The sequence below is a fragment of the Misgurnus anguillicaudatus genome, chromosome 9 (assembly GCF_027580225.2).
Source record: "Misgurnus anguillicaudatus chromosome 9, ASM2758022v2, whole genome shotgun sequence".
Classification (NCBI taxonomy): Eukaryota; Metazoa; Chordata; class Actinopteri; order Cypriniformes; family Cobitidae; genus Misgurnus; species Misgurnus anguillicaudatus.
Window position 1 is genome coordinate 34,376,904 of NC_073345.2, and position 24,280 is coordinate 34,401,183.

General features: G+C 39.5%; 1 protein-coding gene across 1 annotated transcript in view; it reads left to right on the forward strand.

The window, feature by feature from the left end:
* The first annotated feature begins 7 nt into the window (after positions 1–7).
* The window catches only part of lrrc8aa (leucine rich repeat containing 8 VRAC subunit Aa), a 31,797-nt gene continuing 7,524 nt past the window's right edge, over positions 8–24,280 (forward strand). The window contains exons 1-4 of the mRNA XM_055179630.2: positions 8–235; positions 324–414; positions 19,266–19,965; positions 20,043–20,651. Of these exons, the coding sequence (XP_055035605.1) occupies positions 19,276–19,965; positions 20,043–20,651 (1,299 nt within the window). The 5' untranslated portion in view covers positions 8–235; positions 324–414; positions 19,266–19,275. The remainder of the gene's footprint in view (positions 236–323; positions 415–19,265; positions 19,966–20,042; positions 20,652–24,280) is intronic.

Here is a 24,280-nt window from a genome sequence, read left to right on the forward strand (position 1 = left end):
ATTAATTGACGCATGGACTTGAGGGGATTTAAATTTAAACTATGTATAAATATTAGTTTTAACAAAATGAATAGCAATATTAGAAGATCTAATGGAATTGATTCGTTAACCCCCCAGTTGGTTTACGCCCATTGTGTGTCTTTTAACCAATCGGGTAGACATACCGGGCTCTGAACGTGACGAAGGTGCCTCGTTAATATTTATTAGCCTGGACCTCGCCATAGTAGGGTTTGAGGTGAGGAAATTCGTTATTTGGGTGCTTTGCTGACGCGTTTCCTGGGCGTGGAAGATCTGCGTTCCTCAACTCTTGTCTCGTTTTGCAGGATTGAGTGAGATCGCCGCTGTGGATCGTGGACCGGAGGAAAGAAATGTATCGGTTATGCGCTACAGGAGCTAGAGATCGATACAGAGCCGGTGAGTTACGCCAGATGTGTTTTTGTGTCGGGTTCTTTTCCATCATGAAGTTAGTTTGGATTGTGTTAATGATGTTTACGCTATCAAAAGATGTTTTTTAAAAGGAAAACAGGTTTAATTTTCCACCCACGGAGAATCATAAGACTGCGGGCACATGTGTGTGTGTTTGAGTTCGTGTTGGGCCTGTATTATGTATATAACATTGCGTGTTTAAAAAACAAAAAACAAAAAAATTTACTTACGTGTTTATTTAAACTAGAGTTGAAATGTAAGCCCATTAAAGTTGCTTTAACTGATTGAATAAGACGAATGGCTCATAAATTGACCAAATTATGTTTTACTTTAAATGTAACCCTGTCATATTGTTTGTGTTGTTGGGCTAGAAGACCAAATTTTTGAGCTGTGTATAAAAACTTTAAACTTAAAGGTGTGTGTGTGTGTGTGTGTGTGTGTGTGTGTGTGTGTGTGTGTGTGTGTGTGTGTGTGTGTGTTTATTGTGCTGGCTGTGGTCTTATCAAATTAATAGGCCTAGTCGTGTTTCTGCAGATGTTTGTGTGTTACATTTTAGGAGATTTGTGTTCAGTACATTTTGCATATGCATCATCATGTGAGACTACACCTGACATTCAAATACCTCCTTATATGGGTTTCGAGCAGCATAAAAGATTAAATCAGTGACTTGTTCCATGTTTAAGTGCTATAATTGGGTCCCCAGTACTTCTATCAACCTAGAAAATGTGAAAAAGATCAACCCAGTAACTTAGTTTTGGTAAACCATTCTCTGCTAGCATGAGAAAAAATAGGTTATTGAAATTTGGCACCCCTTGTTATGTCAGAAGGGGATAATACCACCCCTTAATCTGCACTATCCAACCATGGCACTGCCATTTAGTGCAGAGATCAACTTATTTGCGTTTTAAAAGGACACACCCAAAACTGCACATTTTTGCTCACACCTACAAAGTGACAATTTTACCATGCAACAATAAATTATCTATATAATATTTTGAGCTAAAACTTTACATATGTACTCTGGAGACACCAAAGATTTATTTTACATCTTAAAAAAGTCTTGTGAAATATCCCCTTTAAATGTTCTCATTTAGTGAAGAACATCATAAATAATTTGGCAAACATATCTGTAGCATAATATTTTCGTTTCAAGTACTATTAGTTATCTGGATTAGTAGTATAGATGATGAAAGTAAAGTGAGAAGATAACAAGTGGTGTTGTTATGTTGCATTGGTCTCTGTGGTAAGTGGTTTATTGGTTTATGTTTGCCAAAAGATGACACTAAAAAATTTAACTCCTTGTTAGACTCGGCACAAGCCACAGTTTCACAGTCGTGCAGAGACGCGTCCACCTGCAGCGGAGCGAGTGGGGAATGTGAAAGTTGTACGGGATCTCCTTTTGGTCGTGCCCATTTTATATTACATCGAAGTTGTTAGCTGAAGTTTTAACCGGGTGTTTACTTTGGTTCAGAGTTAAGATGTGACCCTGAGGCAGCAGATTTGTGCATTTTAACAAGTGTAGGCATGAGGTTTGTGCTCCACGTGTATCAAGATGTCTATGTTAGCTGGTGCAGGCAACATGCGTTCCAGAAACCTCTAGGCACACACCGGTACTCACCGTCTGCTGTGAGGCATTTATGACCATAAACCCTCATTCAGATATATAGCACCTGCATGTGACCACTATAGAGGGTTACTCCAAAACCACAGGAGAATATACAGTTTAGCTTTTTAATATACAGTATACTGTGTTTACTGTGCTACACCATATTATTATTCAAAGATTTGATGAGACAAACCTGGGACACTTTGGATTAGTTTTATAGCCCTCGATAGTGCTGAGTTTATCACCCTGGTCCTTTATAAACAGGTTTTCTGCTGGACTAGTTCACATAGTGTGCCAGAAGTTACATACTGTACTAGGGGCACAACCTAACGCTTTTTGGTTTTGGCTCAATCATTCAAAAAATATTTGAGTTTGATTTAATTATATTTTTACACAAGCAACACACACATCTCTGCTACAAATGAACATTTGAAGTTTGTTTCTATTACTTACCATTCTTAGACAACTACACCAAACGTGACAGAAGTGCAAACGTTACAACCATAGGTGGGGTTACTTGTAACAGGCGGGGGGTTAGTTGTAACACTTGCTAAAAATTAAGTTTGCAGGCAAATATTTCAATACTATTTTGTCTATATACTTGAAGTGGATATTGTTTATATATCTGTCTATAATAGACAGGTATCCACACTGTATTCATTCATCCAGCCCTTTTCTAACAATAGGTCAATTATAAATTGATACAAATGTCTAAATATGTGAGGACAATTATGACAAAACATTTTTTATATGTGACCCAGTCTGTAATAAACATACTACAGTTTCAAAATCACATTCTGAGATAATAAGGATCATAGTCTGATTTTAGCCATTCGTTTCATTATGATTTCAATCTTTGACGTGACCTTATTCAATCAAAATTAAAGATATGAACAAAAATACATTTGACACACGATTTATAAGACAGGCGCATTTATTTTGTTGGCAGCCAGCAATCATTCGTGTGTAGCCTATTTAAAACAACAGCAAGAATTACGCTAACGTTAACGTTTTATATCGTAAGTGCTGAGGGGTTAAGGGCTTGTTATAGTTGTGTGTAGGTCCTACGGCATAGCCACGACGGCGTAGGTTCCACGTCGGTTTTTATTTATACTTTTGCGTCGTCGTTCGCGTCTACATGCAAACACACGCGCAGACCGCTGGTAGACAGTATCCACAGGTGTAACCACAGTAGCAGCACGACCGTCAAAGAAAAAGAAGCATGGCAAGTTTAATCCACAAGCGAAGAAGAAACAGCAACTTGTTGTGCATGATTTGAGAAGACCAGCAATGATGGAAGTAAATAAACAGCGACATTTGTTGCAGTTTGAGTTAAGTCACTCCTCAACTTGGCTTATCTTTGTTTTCATGGTCGTAAACGGAAATACCTATGACGCAGTTTTTTACCTGACGGGAGGGGTTCTGGTGGACCAATCACAGCGCTTGCGGTCCGCATAAAACTGACGCGGTGTTAGAATTTTTGCGAGGTGCTACGCAGAGCTATGCACAGGCTACGGATAGCCTTACGCACGACTATAAATCGGGCTTTAGTTGTAACACAGCATTACTATTAACCCCGCCGGGTCAAAATATTTTCAAGCCCACCAAAAAAGTTGCTAAGAGCTGCAGACATATTTCAAAACGATGCTATGCTTTAGTCAACAAGACACTGATTAATATGACACAGTTTGGATATGGTATCTTACACAACTCAGAAACCGGAAAAAAAATGTATGATGGAAAAAATGTACTTACATGTCACCAAAACACTCGTTCATCAAAAACTCTCTCGAAAAACATTATACATTTCCAATAATTTGTGGGAGATCGTCTTTTGGCAGCGTAAAAAAATACCGTAAAAACAAAATGCTCAACCTAGTGCAACAATGTAAACAGTCTGTGTTACAACTAACCCCGCGTTAGTTTTTGCCCCATGCACCCCTACCAACCAGCGTGATTAAAACTGATGATTTCAGTCATATGTTGCTATGTTTGTGTACAGTATGTATCATATTTCTGGCTGTGCTGTCTGATGTTGAGACTACATACGACCATAATAGATTATGATAAATAAAGTTTAATTATTTCAGTGCAACGTATTTTCTACGTCAATGTGCATGCATAATCTATTATGTTTCATAGTTAGCATTTTGCGCAGAATCCTGGATCTCACAATGTAATAATTAAGCATGTATGAGGTCACGTGACTACAATGTATTCAAAGAAGTTTAAGCACACTTTTTTAAAAGTATGCATTGCATTATTTATTATATGCTGCATAGTATGCACTACACTAATATTTTATAATAAACACAGCACCACACAATTGACCTCTCTGTCTTTGTGAACAGCAGCATACAGCAGAAATGTAATCCGTGTATGTCATCAATTAAAAGTGTTGTGTAAATGCTGACTTGACAAATTTACTCTTTAAGATCTTCCGGTGCTATCAATTTATACTGCACACACATTAATAGCTTAAGTGCTGTTACTTAAACTTTATGGCACTTTACATGTAAAAAATTAATAAATTGCGAGGTGCAATAAGGTTTGAGTAACAACAGTCATGCAATTTAAATATGCAAACATTATAAGTAGTTTGTTCGACTTTAGGTAAGAGTTTGAGATGTTTTGAAAAGCATTGCATTGATTATTAGAAAAGGTGCATTTAGTTTGGACGACGCAAGGAAATGTCCGTTAAGAGGCCTTTATTTTATTACACATTGGAAAGCTGTTTGTATTGTTGTTTACATTACCAGAGGTTACTGTGATGGAAAAAGTGTTTCATTCATGGTCTGGATGAAAGGACCGTATCAGACAAACAATCTCTAAGGTTTCTGTGTAAAAATAAACCATCACTGAGCCATCCTCCATCCAATCCACACGCACGGCGCACACTTTCTGCCTACTGTTTACTTTCTAAAGGAAATGCCGTAATTGTTTGTTTGGAAGATTGCTTTTAAAATGCTTGAGGTTTATTAAAGTGTTTCCAGCTCCGAGAAAGGAAAATGTGAATGTGTGTGTCTGACTGTACAAAGGTTTATGTTTGTTAATTGTTAATAGACTGTTAGCTGAGACTAGAGAGCTTCAGACATTTGACGCTGTTTGAGAAATGTATTCACCTTCATGTCTGTCCTAATGTAACCGTGTGAAGGTTTCTCTTTTTATTGCGTTAGAGGATCAGATCAAGTTTACTGCAATTATCTGATAAACGATACAGTGCAGTGAATAAATGATAACATTTGAGTATTTCCTTATGAAACTCCTTATGAGCTACAATAGTTTCATATGTACAAGTCATTTATTTTCTTTCTCTGTAAGGATGTGTAATTATTGTATTGTCGTGCTTGTGTTGGGGGTTGTAGGTATTTTCTTGGGGGCATCTGAATAATGTGTGAATGGCAGAGGATTGTGTGTTGTGGTAAATGACGTGTAAATGGCCAACCTTTAAGCGGATGTGGGTGTACCTGGTAATCCCTATGGTTTGAGGACCAAAAATGCCCTCACAAATATAGCAATACAGTAATTTTCACTAAATTAAACATACTAGTTATTAAACCTAAAATCAGGGGGTGGGTGATTCTCACTAAAACTTGGTTTTAAAAATGTCAAGCATGAAAATGTAAAAATTGCTTAAATTTACTTTTTTTCCCACCAGACATTGAAAAACAAAGTCTGGAGTAAATGGGAACATTAATTTAAAAACTTTTACTTATCATTTAACACTTTTTGTAACATATTTTAAAAAATTTGTCCTAAAAAATCTCATTACCGCAACAGTCAGAAAACATCAACACTGACATATTTTCAAAATGACATGACAAACCTGAAAGAACATAATTTGGAGATTCTGCACATGCATTTAAAATCAAAGTATTATGCTTCTATTAATTAAATTAACATTTAATAAGCATTTGTTGCGGTAATGATAATCAAAATGTCGTGTAAGCATTCTGACAAGACAATATTTCAAATTAACTGTAAAAAATGATCTTACCTGGTAGCCATCTTGAAGTAACTGGTCCATGTGCTTGGTCACTCAAAATCAAACTTTATTAAAATTCTGTATGTGTGCTTAAACTGTTCTCAAAAAGTGTTGCGGAGGATGAGAGCATCAGGCATGGACACACATCATTTTCCTAATTGTTCTTCATTATTATTATACATGAATATTCAGTAAATATTTTTTCTGTCATCTAAAGTCGTCTAGCAAAACATTAATTTATTTTTTTTCTTAATATTTTTGTGTTAATTTGATTAAATTACAACATAACGCATGTTCAAACACAGCCGGACACATTGCGGTAATGAGAATTTCAGCAGAAAATGAGATAAAATTTACAATTATAAATTCTTATGTTGAAATCACACATTGTGCAAGATAGAACACAGTATTGTGTTAATTCTGATGCGTTTTAATGTTACTATATTACACATTTTAAAGCTAAAATCATTAGTGCCGGGGTGTTTCAATGGTTTCGTGAGAATCACCCGGGTACTTCAAGTAAACACTCTAGGTTTAGGGGGTTCAGCTGACAAAAATGTTTGAAAACCCCTGGGTTAGGGGATGGGATACAGTGTTTCCCACACGTTGACTTGGGTGGGCCGCCTGCCCAGGTATATTAAACGGGGTTCCCACGGGTCCTTGAAGTCCTTGAAAGTTTGTGAATCTGGAGGGGGGAATAAAAGCCCTTGTAAATATATTTTCAAAAACTTCCATAGATGCAGGTCATTGAAAGTGCTTGAATCTATTTTATGCAAGACGTTTTCTGAAAAAAAGTCCATTATAAATCCCTGTGTGTGTGGGATGGTATAAAAAGATTCTAGACTTTAAGCACACGTGCTGAACTGTTCGCTTTGGATGCTTATATCTCACTTCTGTGTGTGAGTGTTGATTCATACCAAAATGATTTTTGCATGGTTGTGTTTGACACATGAAAACGCCTCGGGTTACGTATGTAACTGTTGTTCCCAAAGAAGGGAACAAGACGCTGCGTCTCCCTTGTCATACTTCCTGCATCCCTGTAACGCTGTCTTTGGCAATATTTAAGAGAGCAATATAATTCCTGGCGCCCGCATCACCCTGTCTTTGTCGTTTAGCCTCACCATTGGTTGAATTTGATATACACATTCAGACGCACTTGGAGACATTCCCAAACTGTCAATGCAGTGATACAGCGCGAGTTCCCTCAAAAGGGAACCGTAACAATGTATCTTAAAAAGGTAACACGATGTAACCTTGCTCTTATTTGATATGTGTCCCCACATTTAGTCCTTGAATTTGAGGGTATTGGACCTGGAAAGTCCTTGAAAGGTCTTTGAATTTGAAGTTAACTAAGGTGTGGGAACCCTGACTAAAGGTGACATAGAATGATTAAACGGGGTATTTATGCTTGTTTTGTGATGTGAAATGTAAACAACAACATTTTGGTTAAGTCTGTAATGCCTTAGAAGCTTCCTAAAAACCTCTCTCAGAAAGCGATATTATGGTGGGGGATTTTAAACGCGTGGTTTTGCACCTATTTGGCATCCCTTCGGGTTTTATTGACAACCTCGGTATGAAATGCAAGTACTTGACGCTGATTGGCTGCCTTTGCTGTTACTCAAAAGAATGTAAACTTCGCCGTCTTCAGAACACGGACAGACCAAAATGTAACAGATAGAAGAGCACACCTCCGAACGTGACTCACCATTTCGCCTTGAAATTTGTGAACACTGCTGCAATTTACTTCCCATTGGGGGCGAGAGGCCAAATGTATGCAAATTATTTTGAAGGGGAGGAAACTGAATGAGAGTGGTGGGGAGTGAGATGCCTTTTACGTAATATGTACTCGTCGTTCAGATAGGGTAATTTTCTGGCGGACATTTCTAAAGGAGGAATTTCTATGAAACTGAGATGTTCAGAATGTCTAGCACTTTTCGTATGTTTCTTAATGCCGGTAGACTACTGTTATTTAACTAAGACAAGGTCAAATGTTTTTTCATTCTCTGTCACCTTAAATAATTGCATTTTTGTAAAGGAATAAGAGAAGTTTACAATGTTGTTGAATTTGTTGATGCTTCAGTTTTTCATAAATTTAAGAGCGCCATCTAGTGGATAATAGCTGAATTATAGATTACAGTAAAAACTCATCAGGGAAGCGTCATTGGCAGGTAAAGTGTTTTCTTAATTGACGAGATAACTCGTCAATTGCTGGGAAAGAATTAAATCGTCAGTCGGTCCCAGTTTAAACCGAGTCAATCAAAAACAAACATGCTAAAGCGTTTTGAAAGCCACAACCACTTTCTTTCTCCCATTTATTTATAATAATGTTATTAATAGACCGTCTTTTATAAAAGTTTGCTCAGAAAGCAGAGATGTAGCAAATAAGCGATGCTAATGTCAAGGCATTGCACTAAATGAGCAATTATAGCTCAAACGCTCCTTATTATGTAAGCTGACTCAAGATATATAAAACTCAGCAACAGAGGAATTAAAAGAGAGAGCAGAAGCAGTAGTATCTAATAGAAAGTGAAAAAAATTACATAAACCATTTATAACACTGGTCACATTTAAAATCTCTAGACCCATTTATAATATATACACCTACATTGTCTATCATGATATACTATTGTATTTAGGGATGCGCGATAATTTGCATGTTATTGTCATTGCGCATCTCATCAGTAAAGCCGGTTCCTCGATTGGTGGTGGATCGGCATCGCCTGCTGTTCGGATGGAGCGGCATTTGCTGCACAGGGCCGTAGTTCACTGACAATCGGGGGTATTTCGCATTAATTATCGCAGACGTATTTCCTGCGATATGTATGCAATATGGCCTAGCTTGACAGGAAACTATGGCTTTGTGTAGTAACTGCTGCTCCATCCGAAAGTAGATGATGGCAATTTAGGTACTACTAATAAAGGAACCGGCTTTACTGACGAAATGCGCATGATATCGCACATGATTTATCGTGCATCCCTAATTGTATTCAATAAAGTTTGAGTCTTTCTACACCTCTCAATGTTAATAAATCCTTTCAATGGCTCATTTTTACAAATATTGCTTCATATATCAGTGCAAAAACTGTTTTTGTGGTGCTTTGACAAACTTTGTTTGTGCCAAAGAATATGCAAAGAGTTAAGAGTGGTTGGATTTATGAAATATAATGTAAAATGAATATAAATGTTAAATAAATCAATCAAAATATTGGGTTAGGTCACACATTTCTGGTTGTTTGTCACTTGATAGTAGACCTTTTTTGTCCACCACCACAAGTATATATTTTTTAGATCTAAAGTGGGATATACTGGGATGGAAAATTTTACAGTATCTGTGTGTGTTTGTGTGTTTTAAGAGTTTTTATCTCTGTTTGTGCCCTTTTTAACCACAGCTGGCTGTATGTGTTAGAGAGATAAATAGACACGTGTGTAAAAGTTTGAAGGTTGAGCAGAAAAAGGGTACAAAAACGGTCAATGGAACACTACCCTTAAAAAGGTCCCAATATATGCACGGTTCCCACGGGTCCTTGAAATCCTTGAAAGTTTGTGAATCTGGGGGAAAAATTCAAGGGCCTGGGAAATCTACATACATATACGGGTCATTGAAAGTGCTTGAATCTGTTTTATGCAACAAGTTTTTTGGAAAAAAATCCATATTATTCCCTGTGTAGTGTAGGAGAATATCATAAAATTTCATCACACGTGCTAAACTGTTCACTTTAAATGCTTATATCTTCTGTATGTTGATTCATACCAAAATGCTTTTTTGCATAGTTGTGTTTGACACATGAAAACGTCTCGTGTTACGTATGTAACTGTTGTTCCCTGAGAAGGGAACGAGACGCTGTGTCTCCCTTGCCATACTTCCTGCGTCCCTGTAACGCCGTTCCTGTCTCCTGTGTCACCCTGTCTTTGTCGTTAAGCCTCACAATTGGTTGAATTTGATATACACATTCAGACGCACTTACTCCTGGAGGCGTCCCCAAAGTGTCACCACAGTGACTCAGCGTGAGTTCCCTCAAAAGGGAACCGTAACAATGTATCTTAAAAGGTATCACAATGTAACCTTGCTCTCACTTGAAATGTGTCCCCACATTTACTGGAAATGATGAGTATGCACCCTTTTGGTTCAATGGTGTACTTTTTGTAGAAAGTTGCTGTGTTTAAATGTTCCTATTCACTGTTTATTGTCAGCTTCAGATGTCACTGATATGCAGATCAACCAGAATGTAATTGCCTGTAATGCCTTGAAGGGGACCCTCGGGGGTCGTGGGAGTGCCCTGTACACCCTGCATGCCTTTCAGTAAACGCAGACAAATGGCTGTTAACTAGTCTGGCTAAATTAACCACACAGTATGATATTAATATATTGACATTTTAGTGCAGTGGTCAATATATCAATGAAGAATGAATGTTCAGGAGTGCTTTCTGGAATATTTGGAAACGTGGGGAACTCAGGGAATTGTTTCAGTCCCGCCAGGAATTTTTACAAGGTCTTGGGATAAACAATCGCTGTGCTCTTTAGTGCATTTTCAGTTGGGCTTCTGAATCCTGAGTGGAAAATTCCCAGGCTTTGCGAGTCTACGTATAGATGTTAGCCTGGAGTGGTATTTTTCCACATCTTTTACAGCCACCAGACTTTATATATTTTTTTGTGTGTTCACCTCTTTTCGTCTGTTCTCCTTCATGTTTTAACCCCCACATTAGTCCCTTTCTCCAGCTAATAAACTCACCAACTCTCTCTCTTTCTCTCTTTTCCTTTGTTTCATGTTCTCTCTCTCTCCACCCTTTTTTATTGGTCTACTGGTGCTCATCTCTTCTAAATTATAGCAGTTGCATAATGGAGGTATAAATAAAGTTAGTAGATTAGTCCAAGTCTGTAATCATTTGGACAAATGTAATCAGGATATTAACAATACACAATGGTGGGTGGGTAAATGAAAGAAAAATTAAAGCAAATGCTATCAAAATATATGCACTTGTTGTGTTTGAAGGGTGAGCTGATGAGTACATGTTGTTATTTATGTATCCCTCCTTTGTAAAAGCCCATCAACTTTTTATCCCAAGGCCTTATTCTATTTTGGCATGTCATAGCTGAATTAGAGAAGCACTGAATTGTGGGTAAAGGGTGCGTGTGTCCATTAGTTGGCAGAAATGTTTTATCTCTCATGCATTTTGGTTTTGAGGTGAAGCAGTGCTGAGGGGATTAATTTTGAGCTCCAACCTGGCAACCCAAATGATCTGGGAATGCCAGCGTGCCGACCGCAGCCTCTGGGCATAAAGAGCTGAGTTGTAAAAAGCCTTTATACAAAGTGAAGTGCCGGACACGCCTTCATTACCTGACGGCGTGCGTGGGTGCATGAATCGTGTAGATTGATATTAAGGTGGAGCGGGTGGAGTCTGTAGTACAGTATGAGGTGTGTTTGTGGACTTTTCTTCTCTACTGTAATAGAAGTAGATGTTCTGCTGACTCATTCCCAGTTACTTCCGGTGTTCGTGATGTGAGCTACTGTTGGAGAAAAGCACTGGATTATAGACTGAAGTGTAGTGTGGATGAAGTGAAAGGACAGGACAGGGCTAAATATATGAAAACATGCTGACAAAAAACCTCATGTTCTCTCTGCTTCCTCTTCTGATACGGCGTATGGTCAGTTTGAGAAGATCTGTTGCTCATCTTTGTCTAGATTCAACTTTATTGCTACTTAATAAATTAATAAATATCAATGTGCATGCTTTACTTCAGAGGACGGAAATCTGTGTTATCTGTACTACAAATGCAACGATGGTAAAGATGAGGATGAAAAAATATTGTATTATGCAATGTCTATGAAGGCTTTATGGCCCTGTTTTGAACATAACTTTTGAGTTATGCATTTTGAAAACTGCTCTCTTTCTTAAATGTGTTTCAAGTTTTTACTAGGGCTGTCATGATTATGAATTTTTTTTTGGATTTTTTTTTTTTGGCTGAAAATTTGTGGCGACAAATTGCCTGTTTGAGGACTTTTCACGATTATGACGATTAATTGTCTATTTTACTGCTTTGACATGTAATTCTCATAATTTTCTTGTTTCTTCATAAAATAATTTCCACACATTGGTGTAATTATTTAAATTAACTGTTTTGATAGGTTTACCTGACAGTAAATATTAATACACAACACATATTTAAAAGTAATTGTTTAATGAATATATCTTTATAATAAAGAAATAAACACAATAAAGTGTTTTAAAAATAAAAATGCAATCAAAATAAACTGACTATACCAGAACAGGCCTTTAATAATAGCCAATCGAACCAGACCAAGCAGATCGGATCATTTTTCGGATTAGCAAAAACAGTGGTGGAAAAATCTAATAACAAATTGGAAAAAACCTAATAACAAATAAAGAAATTACAAGCATTTATAAAAAAAGAAGAAAGATACACATTAAGTAAGGTCTGAAATTAGCATTAGCATAAATTAAATATAATTTTTTTTAGAGCTACAGAAGTGATTTTCTCATTGTCTTGGGTTGTTTGATTAACATTAATGACACAGACTTAAGTAGGTTAATTGAGGTTACTGTCTCTTTAAAAACAAAAAAGCACAGACTGGTTTCTGACTGTAATCTATACATACACTTAAGACATAAACAAATGTTTTTATTAGAAAAAGTATACTGTGGAGATCATTTTGTTTGTATGTGCCCTGTCAATAACAGAAAGATTTTTGTTCACTTGTTTTTTGAAACGCGTCTCTCGTATGCACTACTGAGTGCACTTAAACGTGCCAAATGTATGTTAATGGACTACAGTATGAGACACATTAGCGCAACTCTCTCTAAAGTTTACACATCAAGAGTTCTGATCGATCATGTCTGACACATTCAACCGCATGTGCCTCTGTGCCTCCAGAAAGTGTTAAATACGTCCACACCGCAGATGTTGCTTCAGACGAGCACGTGCAGGTCGCTGTTTCTGTTTGCGTCATCACAACATTTCGGCCGTATTGTTTCGGTGATTAGAGTCAAAATGCTCTCTTGGGCCGAATATTCGGTGCATCCCTCTTCATAATGAACACTGTGAATTTTTTAGATTTTTTGATTTCATGGATACAGATTCCATGTCTGCAAAATGATTTTTTTTAACTCTTTCCCCACCATTGACGAGGTAAAGGAAATTCTTTCCTGCCAATGAGTTTTTACTGCAATCTATATTTCTGCTATTATCCACTAGGTGGCGCTCTTACCCAACTTATAAAACATTTAAGGATCCACTGATTCAGAAACAGTTTATGTGTATCTCTGTGTATATTTTGTAGGGGTGGCACGGTTCACAAAACCCTCGGTTCGGTTCGTATCACGGTTCTATGGTCACGGTTCTCGGTTTAGTATGGTTCTTGTCGTTATTTTTTTTAACACTCCAGAAATGTATTATCTTATTAATGTATTAATTATCCATAATTTAGGATACAGTATTAAAAAAAGTTATATCATGTAATCATGCACAAACTGAATTTGACTTTAAGCACATTATTGGGAACATCCCTGAGGAAAGCCAGGCGAGATTTTGACACAGCGAGAGGGAAGACATTGATGATTTCAACATGCTTTTCATTTATTTGGCAAAAAAGAGAATGTGTATTGCCATCTACATGAACTTTGTGTGCATTTTTAGCACACAAAGATAACTTGCATTTATCAAAATGCCAACTTCAGTGTAGCTTTAAGATTTATCACTGAGAGGCTGCTTAAATACTGCAGAGAGAATATGTGAACGAGAGAGAAACATAACGTTTATACCTGTTATATTTAAATCCGTCTCTTTTGTCCACTTTTGACCATTTCTGTCCTGATTACTTTAAGGGGCAGTTTATGAAATAAGATTGCGCAACTTTCACACGCTGGCAAAATGAAACTACGTGGAAATCAGCCGCTTTCGTTTTATCAACGAAAGGCTAAAAATAGCACTAAATACGAAAAGACGTAAAACAGTGTTCATTACCTCAGATTAGATAAATGGTCGGAGAGAAGGCTGTCGCGTGTGGCTGTATCTATTGTTTTATTTCCGCTGTCATCATAGGTAACATGAAATAAAAAATGTTTCCACACACCAAACTTATACGACGCTGGCGCATCCTCCAACTGCGGACAGACTTCTTTTTCTCTCCCTCTTGCCATTTCTACACGTAACTTGACCGGCAGCACTCACTCTCCACACCAGTCACCTCTTCTTTCGCGCTATTCGCGAAAGGGGAACACGCTATCTGAGGTCACATACAGGGCACGAGGCTACATACATTGCGCATGCCATGAACCGTTGAACCGTACGACACACAGGCACTCCGAACCGAGACAAGCGAACCGAACGGTTCGGATTTTTTTCATGAACCGTGCCACCCCTAATATTTTGATCATCATTTTGACTCTGATTGCTAACAAAAGTCCTTTACAAAAATGCTATTATCTCAGCTTTTTGCTCAAAATGTGCTATTTTTAAAGAGACCTACCTTTGTTTGAGAGGTGATGAAAACATGACGTCATTTTGTTTTGTTTATGTTTGCTTAAAAGCAGAGTGTCTGTTATATCATTTGATATATTGTATGTTTATATATTTATAGAAGAAACTTTTCTGGAAGGCATTACACTTTAGTAAAAAAATCAGCTGGCTGGCAACTTTTTTTAAAACGCTGGTGGGGAAAGAGTTAATGAAATATTGATAACTTATCAACATCGTATCGAAAACTAATTTAAATATAGCTGCAAGCAGCAATTGCGGGGTCAAGCACCTTCAGCGCAATGAGCACCCAAAGCACAGCAAAAACCACACGATGCAGCAAATGCGCAAAGCGCGCAATACAGAGCCCGAACCCGAAGCAAAGCAAATGCAGAGCAGAACCACTGCAGTGCGGAGCAACAACAGAAAAGATTTCAAAAATATAACACGTGTGGAAAACCAGACAGGTCGAGAAGAACGTGTTAAAAGGAACACAAAAGGAAATCTCAATAAGTGAAAGTAAGAGCTGGGATTCAAACCCATGACCTCATGTTCCCAAAGCACAGCACACACCGCATGCGCCACTGAGTAAATGATTAAACCACTGAGTTGGTGTGTCCAAGCTATAGAATACAGCTTTACAGCTATGAACATTGATATCCAGCAATTACCAAAAGTGTAGAAATGACAACAGAGAGCACAAATAACTGAAATACAATGTATAGTATGAAAATCACAAAACTTAAGTGAAAAAAAAATTAAGACAAAAACCACTGCACATGGGACTTGAACCCATGAACTCAGGTTCTCAAAGCACAGCACTAACCGCATGCGCCACTATGAATCATGGGTTGAAAGGCTTTGGAAAAGAGGCTTCAAAGCTGCAAACATTGACATGCCAATCACTGAAAGGGCAGAAATAACACAACAAAGCAAAAATAAACAGAAATACAAAGTGTAGGGCAATCAGATAACTTAAATGGCACTGAATTCGTGAAGAACATTTTGTACAATAATGAACAACATGGGCAAATTTTGTCAGATTCTTTTTAATATGACAAAGGGACAGCATGACAGGCATGGTCCGCTTTACAGAGGTATTTCTCAAAAATTTGACACTCAGCAGAAAAATCTGTTCAGTCACGTCTGTGCGGATTGCTCCAAACATTATACAAGCAGAACCTGGCATAAAATAAACAAAATTTGTAAAAGGAGTAGCGAAAAAATCATTTATCATATGCTTTACAATAACACATGAACAGAATGATGGAAAATGCCAAACAAGGTATTGTTGCGATCGGCAAAACCAGTGAATAAAATGTCACAAAGAAAATGTATATCAGTCAAAGTATTCTGAAGATATAAGCAGTTCTATAAGAACTGTTATAGTTTATAACCCCTAGGTGGCGCTGTACTCTGACTTCCCAGGTAACTTCAGGACATCATGCCGAAGCTCCCTAACTATTTTTGCACGAATATGTCCAATAGTTCAAAAGATATAACAATTTATGACCAATTTCAAAATGGCAGACAGGTGGTGTGGTCAAACCCGACATAATACATATCGTCAGATTCGGCATGAGCCAAGGAATCCGTAAACACCAAGATCATAATTTTCTGACAAACATTTCAGTAGTTATGCGCAAAAAAAGCCATTTTCCATATCTCATGACCCATAGGTGGCGCTGTCACCAAATTTGGCATGGACCCCCAGTTTATGGTCGACATGACGTGTACGAAATTTCATTTCAATTGATGAAAGAATGACAGAGATACAGCCTCAGAACTATTTTTGTGTCAACCTCGTTAAGTTTGCGCATTTATTACTTTTGAACAAAGATAAATATCAAAATTCTGTTTGGTCATTTCTGTGCGGATCACTCCAAAGTTCACCTGTGCCAAATTTCATAACAATTGAACCAAATTTGAAGGAGGAGTAGCGAATAAACGGAATACTGTACATTTCAAAATGGCCACTACTGTAATGGGTCGAGTTTTACTGTAAGGTATTAAAAACAACAAGCATGAGGAGAGCAATCACGTGTACTAATTAGAATTTTCATAGATCAAGCGGATCAGCAGTTATAACCATTTGAACATTGAATTTTTGCACTGCTGGTGGCGCTATAGAGTTAGTACTAGAGACCCCATTTTTGGTCACATGACTTTTTAAGACCACCACTACAACTGTGCCAAATTTCATCATTTTCCTATGTACGGTTCATAGGGCTGCCATAGACGCCTATGGCTAAGAAGAGGAAGCAGAATAATAATAATAATAATACTAACAATTCCAATAGGTGTCACAGCACCTTCGGTGCTTGACCCCTAATTAAAACCATATGCCAATGGTGTAGTGGGCTGTGCTTCGACATATAGTTTTTTTTTTTTTTTGCTCGAGGTTCTTTGCCAATCCCGTACCCCTCTCTCCACCCTATACTTTTCTGTCCTCTCCTATAGGGGTGCAACGGATCACAAAACTCACGGTTCGGATCACATTACGGTTTTTGAGGCACGGATCGGATAATTTTTCGGATCAGCAAAAAAAAGGATGGGAAAATTCTAATAACAAGAATAATATCAAGAAATTACAAACATTTATAAAAAATAACAAAGTTGCACATTAAGTAAGATCTAAATTCATTAGGTACAGAAATCAAATGAATAATAACACTGCATTTATTGTATAAATTAAAAGTAATTATTATATTTTAAAGCTTCAGAAGTGATTTTCTCTTTGTTTTGGGTTGTATGATTAACATTAATGACACAGACTTAAGTAGGTCAATTGAGCTTACTGTCTCTTTATGCACAGACTGCATATCACTCCATGTGTGCACTACTAAGTCCCCTTAAACGAGCGCGCACACACAGACAGAGGGCGAATTACAAACAGCGCAGCATCACAGTCGTCCCACATAAAAACATTGCATTGTTTTTGATTGCTCTATTACCCAAATGTATTTATACACTACAATATGAGAGAGAGTAGCGCAACTCTCTGAAGTTTACACATCAAGAGTTCTGATCTTTGAAGGATGATTACGTCTCCGAGCTGGACCGGACGCATTCAACCGCACGTGCGTTTGTGCGTAAAGTAAACTGCTCACTTTAGCACCTTTTTGCAGTTAAACTGTTTAAAATCACTTGAATGTTAACGTAACATTTGCAAACCTTTGAAACGGTTACAAATTATAAACTTTCCCTATTTAAATGTGCGTATTAATCCGCGAAACACATGCAAGCTGAACCGTGTGTCGTGATCCGTATGGATCACGGATCAACTGCGATCCGTTACACCACTACTCTCCTATACACCATCTATCAAATAATGGCAAAATGGCACAAAAAATACAATCGAATCCCCAGACTGGTTGCAGTACCCAGCCCTATAAATGAATAAATTAATTCAATTCAATTTTATTTATATAGCGCTTTTCACAATTTCGTAATTGTATCAAAGCAGCTTTACATAATAGATGCAGTGAAAAGCACAGAAAATCGACAGATAGCACAACATAATACACGATAGCACAAGCAGCTAAATTTGCTGCGGCTATAAATCAACATTATAAGCGAACGTATTACTAATGTAACGTATAGAAGTTAAGCCCAAGAAGGCTGCCTCCCCGGGTTGAAAAACCCCCCCTAGGAGAAAAAACCCAGATTTTATGCCGGGGAAGTAAAAAAAAGTCCTAGGAGGGAAAAACCCTTGGGAGATATATGTAAGGAATAATTGACGACGGGCCATTGAATTATAAGAAAATAATGCACACCAAGGTGGTAATGCGGCACGATGGTGTGCATTATTTTCAAATAATTCAAAGGACCGGAGTCAATTATTCCGCTTATACCACGGTTACCACAAACATTGCTCTGGTGCCTATTTTTAAGACATTTGAAAAGATAGGTGTGCGGTTTACAGAAAAATAATCAACACCCATAGAACATTTCTCAACCAATCAGAATGCAGCATTCAACAGACCCGTGGTATAAATATATATATATACATATATACATATACATATACATATACATATACATATACATATTAATCTCCGCTTAATCTCCTTATCCGTTTCAATGTATATATATATATATATATATATATATATATAGATATATATATATATATATATATATATATATGTACATTGAAACGGATAAGGAGATTAAGCGGAGATTAAGCGGGTTCTGCCGGTGGTCATTGGTCAGGCATCGGCTGGACATCACGTTGAAGAACAGCCAGGAGATCAGAGGTGTGCCGACTTTCACATTTACCGGAACTGGATCTGTTTGTCTCATTGTCCTCGGGATTGAGTACAAGACAGGGAGAGAGAAACAAAATCTTATTGTTGGTAAATGCATTACAGTTAAGTGGATGATCTGACTTTGTCAAAAATCAATTTATTTTTATGCCATCATAACAGTTGCACATCTAACTGTGTCGCTGTGGCATATTTCCAAAATCAGAGAAAAAAAATATAAATAAAGCTGTGTTTAGAATCGCAGTAACATTATTACCATCACGAAATTACAATAAAGCAAACTGTTGTTACTGAAAGTAAAAAAGAAACACATTTTTCATTCAATAAATAATAATAATATTTCAAATTAATAATAAGAACATATTTAAGGAACAAAAATACTTATCTGCCAACCCTGGAAAAAAGTAATAAATCGCAATATTTCAGCAATATGCCGATCCCTTACTATTTGGCGTTAACAACATTCTGCGTGTTATTAACATCTTTCTCTGTTTCTCTGTGTCTCAGGTAAACTGTCATGATTCCCATCACTGAGTTGCGCTACTTTGCTGACACGCAGCCAGCGTACCGGATTCTGAAACCATGGTGGGACGTGTTCACAGACTACATCTCCATCGTCATGCTGATGATTGCTGTGTTCGGAGGCACACTGCAGGTCACGCAGGACAAAATGATTTGCCTGCCATGCAAATGGGTCATCAACCAGACCTGCAAACAGCCCAATACCAGCATGACACTGGATACTGTACCCAAGGGCATCCAGTATGACCTCGACAGGCACCAATACAACTACGTCGATGCCGTCTGTTACGAGAACAGACTGCACTGGTTCGCAAAGTACTTCCCGTATTTGGTATTGCTGCACACGCTGATTTTTCTGGCGTGCAGTAACTTTTGGTTTAAGTTTCCGCGGACAAGCTCGAAGCTGGAGCACTTTGTGTCCATTCTACTCAAGTGTTTCGACTCGCCGTGGACGACGCGTGCGCTGTCTGAAACCGTGGTGGAGGAGAGCGACTCGAAGCCGACTGGAAAGATGAACGGATCGATGGATAAAAAGACTTCGAGCGTGAGCGAACAGGACGTGGAAGCGAGCGTTCCCATGCTGCAGAGGACCAAGTCACGGATCGAGCAGGGGATCGTGGACCGCTCGGAAACCGGTGTCCTGGACAAGAAGGAGGGCGAGCAGGCCAAGGCTTTATTTGAAAAGGTCAGTGTTGCATAATGCACTGCATACCAAGAGAGCTCACCATGTACTCAAAAAACATAATCTTTCTCTCTTTGCAGGTGAAGAAGTTTCGTATTCACGTGGAGGAGGGCGACATCGTCCACCGTCTTTACATTCGTCAGGTGATCATCAAAGTCTTCCAGTTTGTCATCATCATCTGCTACACCATGTACTACGTTCAAAACATCCAGTTCAGCGTAAAGTGCTCGGTGAACATCGAGCGGCTGACCGGTTACACAATGTACCAATGTGCCCATCCGTTGGCCACGCTCTTCAAGATCCTGGCCTGTTTCTACATCAGCCTGGTGATGGTCTACGGCCTCATATGCATGTACACGCTCTACTGGATCATCAGTCGCTCGCTGAAACGTTATTCCTTCGAGTCCATCCGCGAGGAGAGCAGCTACAGCGACATTCCCGACGTGAAGAACGACTTCGCCTTCATGCTTCACATGATCGACCAGTACGACCCGCTGTACTCCAAGAGGTTCGCCGTGTTCCTGTCGGAGGTTAGCGAGAATAAACTGAGACAGCTGAACCTGAACAACGAGTGGACGCTGGAGAAACTCCGGCAGAGGATCACCAAGAACTCGCAGGAGAAGCAGGAGCTTCATCTCTTCATGCTGAGTGGAATTCCAGACACCGTGTTTGACCTGGTGGAGCTGGAGGTGTGTGTGTGTGTGTTTGTTTCTCTCTGTGTGTGTTTGTTCAGAAATCCTCTTCATGTTGACTACTTTAGTGACTGTTTGTGTGTGTTGTGGCGGCAACACAAGATGATGTTTGAGGAGGAAGTTTGAATCATTTCCTCCTGCTAGACACGCATCTTTTGTCGGGTCACACCCTCTCCTGGTGTTTACTGCTGCAATCAGAAACACTTGTGAGAATGTATTGCTTCTGCTTTAGGAAACAATACGCTAACAAAACTGTGTACTGTACTAAAGTATACAAGATATTTTGAATCATATGTTGGAAGTATATTACAGTGGATTTTACTGGACAGCCACTATGGTAAATTACTTTTAAGTTGAATATTTCAATAGACAGTTTTGTACATTGGTAAATTACACAAGTCAGACACATGGAACAAACACAGGTTCGACTGTTATATTAGTATTAACTAGTGATGCACCGATCACAATTTTTCATTGCCGATTCAATTGCAGATACTTTTTTAACTTTTTTTACAAGCAAATATGCCAATACAAATTTTTCTTTTTTTTGAGCAACAGACAAATAAGAATGAAAGTACATTAACAAGATGTTTATTTGATTGTTAACAGGTCAAATTGGAGTTATGCTGCTTACACAACAAACGTAAAGCAACGTGTTCCCCGCTTAAAATTACTTGCAGGATTTAACTGTGCGCATTTGAGGCAAAAATCGGTTAATTTGCGGTGACCAAATCACCTCATTCGCGGTGACCAAATTGCCTCATTCGTGATGTCCAAATCACCTCATTCGCAAATCGCGCTCCCCAAATCGCCTCATTCCCAAATCGCGCTCCCCAAATCGCCTCATTCGCAAATCGCGCTCACCAAATCGCCTCCTTCATGCTCGCCAAATCGCCTCATTCGCAAATCGCGCTTGCCAAATCGCCTCATTCGCAAATTGCGCTCACCAAATCGCCTCATTCGTGCTCGCCAAATCGCCTCATTCCCAAATTGCGCTACCCAAATCGCCTCGTTCGTGCTCGCCAAATCGCCTCATTCGTAAATCGCGCTCACCAAATCGCCTCATTCGTGCTCCCCAAATCGCCTAATTCGCAAATCGCGCTCCCCAAATCGTCTCATTCGCAAATCGCGCTCACCAAATCGCCTCATTCGTGCTCCCCAAATTGCCTCATTCGCAAATCGCGCTCACCAAATCGCCTCATTCGTGCTCACCAAATCGCCTCATTCGCAAATCGTGCTTACCAAATCGGCTAATTCGCGCTCCTCAAATCGCCTCATTCGCAAATCGTGCTCACCAAATCGCCTCATTTGCAAATCGCGCTCACCAAATCGCCTCATTCGTGCTCCCCAAATTGCCTCATTCGCAAATCGTGCTTACCAAATCGGCTAATTCGCGCTCCTCAAATCGCCTCATTCGCAAATCGCGCTCCCCAAATCGTCTCATTCGCAAATCGCGCTCACCAAATCGCCTCATTCGTGCTCCCCAAATTGCCTCATTCGCAAATCGTGCTTACCAAATCGGCTAATTCGCGCTCCTCAAATCGCCTAATTCGCAAATCGCGCTCCCCAAATCGTCTCATTCGCAAATCGCGCTCACCAAATCGCCTCATTCGTGCTCCCCAAATTGCCTCATTCGCAAATCGTGCTTACCAAATCGCCTCATTCGTGCTCCCCAAATCGCCTAATTCGCAAATCGCGCTCCCCAAATCGTCTCATTCGCAAATCGCGCTCACCAAATCGCCTCATTCGTGCTCCCCAAATTGCCTCATTCGCAAATCGCGCTCACCAAATCGCCTCATTCGTGCTCACCAAATCGCCTCATTCGCAAATCGTGCTTACCAAATCGGCTAATTCGCGCTCCTCAAATCGCCTCATTCGCAAATCGTGCTCACCAAATCGCCTCATTTGCAAATCGCGCTCACCAAATCGCCTCATTCGTGCTCCCCAAATTGCCTCATTCGCAAATCGTGCTTACCAAATCGGCTAATTCGCGCTCCTCAAATCGCCTCATTCGCAAATCGCGCTCCCCAAATCGTCTCATTCGCAAATCGCGCTCACCAAATCGCCTCATTCGTGCTCCCCAAATTGCCTCATTCGCAAATCGTGCTTACCAAATCGGCTAATTCGCGCTCCTCAAATCGCCTCATTCGCAAATCGTGCTCACCAAATCGCCTCATTTGCAAATCGCGCTCACCAAATCGCCTCATTCATGCTCACTAAATCGCCTCCGATCACAATTTTTCATTGCCGATTCAATTGCAGATAATTTTTTAACTTTTTTTACAAGCAAATATGCCAATACAAATTTTTCTTTTTTTGAGCAACAGACAAATAAGAATGAAAGTACATTAACAAGATGTTTATTTGATTGTTAACAGGTCAAATTGGAATTATGCTGCTTACACAACAAACGTAAAGCAAAGTGTTCCCCGCTTTAAATTACTTGCAGGATTTAACTGTGCGCATTTGAGGCAAAAATCGGTTAATTTGCGGTGACCAAATTGCCTCATTCGCGGTGACCAAATAGCCTCATTCGCGCTCACCAAATCGCCTCATTCGTGCTCGCCAAAACGCCTCATTCCCAAATCGCGCTACCCAAATCGCCTCATTCCCAAATCGCGCTACCCAAATCGCCTCATTCGCAAATCGCGCTCACCAAATCGCCTCATTCGTGCTCGCCAAATCGCCTCATTCGCAAATCGCGCTTGCCAAATCGCCTCATTCGCAAATTGCGCTCACCAAATCGCCTCATTCGTGCTCGCCAAATCGCCTCATTCCCAAATTGCGCTACCCAAATCGCCTCGTTCGTGCTCGCCAAATCGCCTCATTCGCAAATCGCGCTCACCAAATCGCCTCATTCGCAAATCGCGCTCATCGCCTCATTCGCAAATCACGTTCCCCAAATCGCCTCATTCGCAAATCGCGCTCACCAAATCGCCTCATTCGCAAATCGCGCTCACCAAATCGCCTCATTCATGCTCGCCAAATCGCCTCATTCGCAGATCGCGCTCACCAAATTGTCTCATTTCCAAATCGCGCTCCCCAAATCGCCTCATTCGCAAATCGTGCTCACCAAATCGCCTCATTCGTGCTCACCAAATCGCCTCATTCGCAAATCGCACTCCCCAAATTACCTCATTCGCAAATCGTGCTTACCAAATCGGCTAATTCGCGCTCCTCAAATCGCCTCATTCGCAAATCGTGCTCACCAAATCGCCTCATTTGCAAATCGCGCTCACCAAATCGCCTCATTCGTGCTCACTAAATCGCCTCATTCGTGCTCACTAAAACGCCTCATTCGTGCTCCCCAAATTACCTCATTCGCAAATCGCGCTCAATCGCCTCATTCGCAAATCACGTTCCCCAAATCGCCTCATTCGCAAATCGCGCTCACCAAATCGCCTCATTCGCAAATCGCGCTCACCAGATCGCTTCATTCGTGCTCACCAAATCGCCTCATTCGCAAATCGCGCTCCCCAAATCGCCTCATTCGCAAATCGCGCTCACCAAATCGCCTCATTCCCAAATCGCGCTCCCCAAATCACCTCATTCGCAAATCGCGCTCATCGCCTCATTCGCAAATCGCGCTCACCATATCACCTCATTCACTCTCACCAAATCGCCTT